A 6,573-nucleotide genomic window follows, 5' to 3' on the forward strand; every position below is an offset into this window, starting at 1 on the left:
TGCTGAGCCATTGCCCTTTGAAAAGATGTGAGATTTTGGAAAGTGAAATAGGGAGGCAATGAAATCCTATGGGGGATTTTACCAATTTTGGACCCCTGTAACTCTGGTTTGCAGAGATGTAGGGACCCCATCTTTGGAATCCAAGTCTAACAATATGTCTTCTACCTGCATGAGACATTTCGTGAGATTCAGACTTTGCTAACAGCCATTGCTGCGATTTATGTACGTCACCATCACTACCATTGAAATAGCCCAAATAAACAGGTTTTTGTGACCCTAGGCTATGACCTCTTTGGCCTAGGGCCCCGAAACTCACCAGTCATGTTCCCCCTAAGGGTCCCTACAATGCTAGAAAATTTGGTACTGCTGAGCCATTGCCCTTTGAAAAGATGTGAGATTTTGGAAAGTGAAATAGGGAGGCAATGAAATCCTATGGGGGATTTTACCAATTTTGGACCCCTGTAACTCTGGTTTGCAGAGATGTAGGGACCCCATCTTTGGAATCCAAGTCTAACAATATGTCTTCTACCTGCATGAGACATTTCGTGAGATTCAGACGTTGCTAACAGCCATTGCTGCGATTTATGTACGTCAGACTCGCCACCATTGAAATTGCCCAAATAAACAGGTTTTGTGACCCTAGGCTATGACCTCTTTGGCCTAGGGGCCCGAAACTCACCAGTCATGTTCCCCCTAAGGGTCCCTACAATGCTAGAAAATTTGGTACTGCTGAGCCATTGCCCTTTGAAAAGATGTGAGATTTTGGAAAGTGAAATAGGGAGGCAATGAAATCCTATGGGGGATTTTACCAATTTTGGACCCCTGTAACTCTGGTTTGCAGAGATGTAGGGACCCCATCTTTGGAATCCAAGTCTAACAATATGTCTTCTACCTGCATGAGACATTTCGTGAGATTCAGACGTTGCTAACGGCCATTGCTGCGATTTATGTACGTCACCATCACTACCATTGAAATAGCCCAAATAAACAGGTTTTTGTGACCCTAGGCTATGACCTCTTCGGACTAGGGGCCCGAAACTCACCAGTCATGTTCCCCCTAAGGGTCCCTACAATGCTAGAAGATTTGCCACTGCTGAGTAATTGCCCTTTGAAAATATGTGAGATTTTGGAACTGTAAATAGGAGGCCCAATGAAAGCCTATGGGGGATTTTACCAAATTTGGAGCCCTGTAACTCTGGTTTGCAGGGATGTAGGGAACCCATCTTTGGAGCCCAAGTCTAACAATATGTCTTCTACCTGCATGAGACATTTCGTGAGATTCAGACGTTGCTAACGGCCATTGCTGCGATTTATGTACGTCAGACTCGCCACCATTGAAATTGCCCAAATAAACAGGTTTTGTGACCCTAGGCTATGACCTCTTCGGCCTAGGACTGCATTGAACGCGACCCACGCATTGTGCGCATTCTGGACAACACCAATTACTGGGTTTATACCCTTCTGGATCCACGGTACAAACACAATGTTCCAAAACTGCTTGAAGAAAGAGCCAGACAGGTCAAAATGGAAGAATACCAGCAGGCCCTTGTGGAGACTTTAGAGAGGAGATTGACATCCTCCCCCTCCTCTAGCCAGTTGTACGCCGACAGACTGACTTCCGCAAACCCAGGACGACCAGGAGGGCAGCAAACAACACAAGCCGCAGCTAGTGCCCAAAAGGGAATGGTATCGGCAGTGTCCTTGGAGTGGGAAAATTTTCTGACACCCATGCAGCAGCACACAGAACAGCAAGCGTGCAGATCCACCTCCAACACCGATCGCCTGGAGAAGATGGTCAAGGACTACATGTCAGATGGCGTAGCTGTGTTGAACAATCCATCTGCACCCTTCAACTATTGGGTATCGAAGCTAGACACCTGGCACAAACTGGCAATGTACGCAATAGAGGTGCTGGCTTGCCCGGCAGCCAGCGTTATGTCGGAACGCTGTTTCAGTGCTGCCGGAGGCATCGTCACAGATCGGCGGCGTATCCGCCTCTCCACAGAAAATGCAGACCGTCTGACTCAAATTAAAATGAATCAATCCTGGATTGGAAACGACTACGCAACACTCCCGGACCCCAACCAAGTAACATGAACAATGAACATCTGTGATGGGTTAGCGTTTCCGGTCCCTGTTTATTGAACCTCTCATCTGTATTACATTTATGACTGCATGGCGACAAAATGCAAATTGCTATCCGCACGCTTCTTGTCCTCATGCAAGGCCTGGGTTGTTGTGTCTCAAAGCGTGGCCTTCTCCTCCTGCGCCACCCTCCTCCTGTTCCATCACATGTGCTGCTGCTGGGTTAGCGTTACCGGTCCCTTTTCCTGGAACCTCTTATATGTATTACATTTATGACTGCATGCCGACAAAAACCATGTTACCTGTGCAAAGAAAACAGACATTTCCCGCATTTAAAAGACAGTTTTCCCTTTGAAACTTTAAAATCGATTTTCTCAAAAACTATAAGCTCTTTTTGCTAAAAAAATTTTTCCTCTTGTACCCACTCCCAAGGTGCACATACCCTGTTAATTTGGGGTATGTAGCATGTAAGGAGGCTTTACAAAGCACAAAAGTTCGGGTCCCCATTGACTTCCATTATGTTCGGAGTTCGGGTCGAACACCCGAACATCGCGGCCATGTTCGGCCTGAACCCGAACATCTAGATGTTCGCCCAACACTAACCAGAAGTAACAGAAGTATTACAATTCCTACAACAGGGTCTGAATCTAGGACTGGGAGTAAACACACTTAAAGTACATATCTCCGCAATATCAGCACTTACTGATCAAAGATGGGCACTTCACCCCCTGATCATCCAATTTATCAAAGCAGTAACAAAATTAAGGCCAGCAAAGAAAAATCTGTATCCACAGTGGGATCTGCCGTTAGTATTAAAAGGATTAAGTAAACCACCATTTGAGCCATTACAGCAATGTACGCTACAGAATCTGACAACTAAAGTAGTATTCCTCATTCAGCTCGGAGAATCTCAGAAATACAAGCACTTTCTTGCGCTAATGCATATCTACAATTCTTTCAGGATAGAGTGACCCTCAGACCTGTACAGGAGTTCATTCCTAAAGTGGCAACCTCCTATCATTTTAATCAAGAGTGGAACTTACCAAATTTCATAGATGACACAATAGAGAATCCAAAATCTCTCGATATTCCTACAATATTGACAGATTACCTAGTAAGAACCAAGGAGATACGCAAAACGGAAAGACTGTTTATTATCCCGGCAGGATATAGAAAAGGTCATGCGGCTACAACAAGGACAATTGCCACTTGGTTGGTAAGAGCAATAAGAATAGCATATAAAACGGACGGTAGGGAGCCACCGGAAGAAATAAAGGCCCATTCGACTAGGGGAATATCCTCATCATGGGCAGCATATGCCAGGGTATCTCCAGAAACCATCTGCAGAGCAGCTAATTGGTCTACCATTCATACGTTCATAACTCATTATAAAGTTGATCCGGCAGCAGGTACAACTGTGGAATTCGGAAAAGAAGTGCTATCTTCTTTAAATAAATGTAATATGTGTACAAATGTTTAAATAAAGAATGATATTGTTTCAGCATTAAAGGTTGCCCACCCTATATTTATTTCGGGGGCAGCTATACTGGGGGCAGCTATACTAGCTATACTGGGGGCAGCTATACTGGGGGGCAGCTATACTGGGGGCAGCTATACAGGGGGCAGCTATACTAGCTATACTGGGGGCAGCTATACTAGCTATACTGGGGGCAGCTATACTAGCTATACTGGGGGGCAGCTATACTAGCTATACTGGGGGGCAGCTATACTAGCTATACTGGGGGGCAGCTATACTAGCTATACTGGGGGGCAGCTATACTAGCTATACTGGGGGGCAGCTATACTAGCTATACTGGGGGGCAGCTATACTAGCTATACTGGGGGCAGCTATGCTAGCTATACTGGGGGCAGCTATACTAGCTATACTGGGGGCAACTAAACTAGCTATACTGAGGGCAGCTATACTGGGGGCAACTAAACTAGCTATACTGGGGGAAGCTTTACTAGCTATACTGGGGGCAGCTATACTGCGGGCAGCTATACTGGGGGCAGCTATACTAGCTATACTGGGGGCAACTAAACTAGCTATACTTGGGGCAGCTATACTAGCTATATTGGGGGCAGCTATACTGGGGTCAGCTATACTAGCTATACTGGGGGCAAATATACTAGCTACACTGGGGGCAAATATACTAGCTATACTGGGGGCAACTAAACTAGCTATACTGGGGGCAACTATACTAGCTCTAACTATACTAGCTCTAACTATACTAGCTCCACTGGGGGCAGCTATACTGGGGGCAACTATACTAGCTAATACTTTAAAATACAGTTAGCTCCGCCCTCATATGGTCATGAACACGCCCATTGTTTTGCTGCGAAGCACGCCGCAGGTTGTGGCCACGCCCATTTTTAGGGGGGGGGTGTCTTTTAATACCCAGCACCGGGTGCCAAATGCCCTAGGTACGCCACTGGACAGAGGATCTGCAGGACAGCCAGGCAATTGCCAGGCAAAGTGCATTGTTTAAAGAGGAAATAAATATGCCAGCCTCCATGTCCTTCTCCCTTTAGGTGTGTCAGGCTCAATATGTTCAATGAGCAGTACTGCAAGGAGTTAATAAGCTGACTCTTCTCAGAAATCTCCACACCCTTCCTATAATGTGAGACATTTTTTCACTTTCATTTCTGCTGCCTCCTCTCCAGCATGGCCTGCACTGATCTGAGCGAGGAGCTGAACTGCTCCTTCTGTCTGAGCCTTTATGCGGACCCTGTGTCGCTGAAATGTGGGCACATCTTCTGCCAGGCCTGTATTGAGGCCGTCCTGGATAATCAAAAGGCTTCTGGACGTTATTCCTGCCCAGAATGTAGAACTGAGTATCTCCAGCGCCCAAAGCCAGAGAGGATCAGGAAGCTTTGTAACATAGTCGAACTTTACCAGGAGAACCGCAAGATTCCATGTTCATTCTGTACTACTTCACCACCTAAACCTGCTGTGAAGACGTGTGTGAACTGTGCGTTCTCTCTGTGTGAAGAACATCTAACATCTCATAACAGAACCAAAGCGGATCATGTTTTAGTAGAACCCACCACTTCATTTGAAATAAAGAAATGTGCTATCCACAAGAAACCTTTTGAGTTCTACTGCACTGAAGATGATACCTGTCTGTGTACATACTGTTTTTTGGTTGGAGAGCATAAAGGACATGACGCAATCTCTCTAGAAGATGCTGCTAATAAAAAAAAGGAGACTCTGAGAAATCAGGTAGATAAACTGACTCCAAGGATACAGAAAATTGACCAAAAAGTCCACAGTCTGCAGGACCACAGCAGGAAATTGAAAGGAAAATCAGATCTTGAAAAACAAAAAGCAACTGACTTGTACAAAGAGATCAGAAGACATCTACAGGTCCAGGAGACACAAGTCCAGAACAAGATCTCCAGTTGGGAACAACAAATTCAGGTCACCGTTTCTGATAGGATCAAGAAGCTGGTATCACAAAAAGATGATCTATCCGGGAAGAAGGATCTCATTGAACAGCTAATTCTCATCCCAAATCCAGTAAATCTTCTCCAACAGCAGTCCCTAGATGTAGATGATCTCTGTAAAAATCAGGACCTGAAAGAAAATAAAGATGCTTCTGTCCCTGATCTGGATGGGGCCCTGGTCTCAATGACCGTACACAAATCCATCACAGATTTTATCAACAATGCAAACCTAAAAGCTGCATCCTATATAGCCAAGGTGTCAGACATGCTTCTAGATGGCAACAGTGCGCATGTAAATGTCACTGTCTCGGATGACCGAAAAATGGCATCATCTTCAACCACACCTCAGACTAAAACAGAATTACCAGGGAGATTTAAATACTGGAGTCAAGTGACGAGCACTAAGAACTTCCCTTCAGGTCGGCACTTCTGGGAAGTAGAAATCGGTGGCTCTGGAGTATGTGAACTTGGAATATGCTACACGAGTATGGAAAGGCAAGGAGAGACCTCCAGCATTGGAGATAACCAGAAGTCCTGGGGTTTGCGTATCACAGAAAGGAAGTTTACAGCTGTTCATAATTCATCTCAACAGCAGCTTCCTCGCGAGTCCTCCTGCACGAGATACTGGGTATATCTGGATTACGGATCTGGACGCTTATCTTTCTACCAATTGTGTGATCCCATCCTACACCTGTACACCTTCACTGCCACCTTTACAGAGCCCTTACATGCTGCCTTCTTTGTGGATGATGGTGCCTGGGTGAAGATCTGCAGTTAAAGTGAACCTCAAGTGGATGTGAGTTGTAAAATGAAATAATGCTGGGTGAACTTATAACTTTTATGACTTCCTGTGCAGCCCCTGATATCCCTCCTGTTATCTGCTTTGCCTTCCTTCTTTACTCCATCGTATAAAACATGTGAGCATTTGCACTGGGTAGTCAGGAAAGCCACATGCCCAGTAGAAGGAATCGCTTACTGGACATGTAGGGTTCTGAACTCTTGCATGCCCAGAATGCATTTAGTTACAAGCTCCTCCTGTAC

At 45.4% G+C, this 6,573-nt stretch overlaps 1 protein-coding gene across 1 annotated transcript; it reads left to right on the plus strand.

The window, feature by feature from the left end:
• The first annotated feature begins 4,750 nt into the window (after window positions 1-4,750).
• LOC137526086 (E3 ubiquitin/ISG15 ligase TRIM25-like) lies at window positions 4,751-6,310 on the plus strand. The gene has a single exon (XM_068247301.1). The coding sequence runs from the start codon at window positions 4,751-4,753 to the stop codon at window positions 6,308-6,310; it is 1,560 nt and encodes a 519-aa protein (XP_068103402.1).
• Window positions 6,311-6,573: the final 263 nt, after the last annotated feature.

The sequence above is a fragment of the Hyperolius riggenbachi genome, chromosome 7 (genome assembly GCF_040937935.1).
Source record: "Hyperolius riggenbachi isolate aHypRig1 chromosome 7, aHypRig1.pri, whole genome shotgun sequence".
NCBI lineage: Eukaryota > Metazoa > Chordata > Amphibia > Anura > Hyperoliidae > Hyperolius > Hyperolius riggenbachi.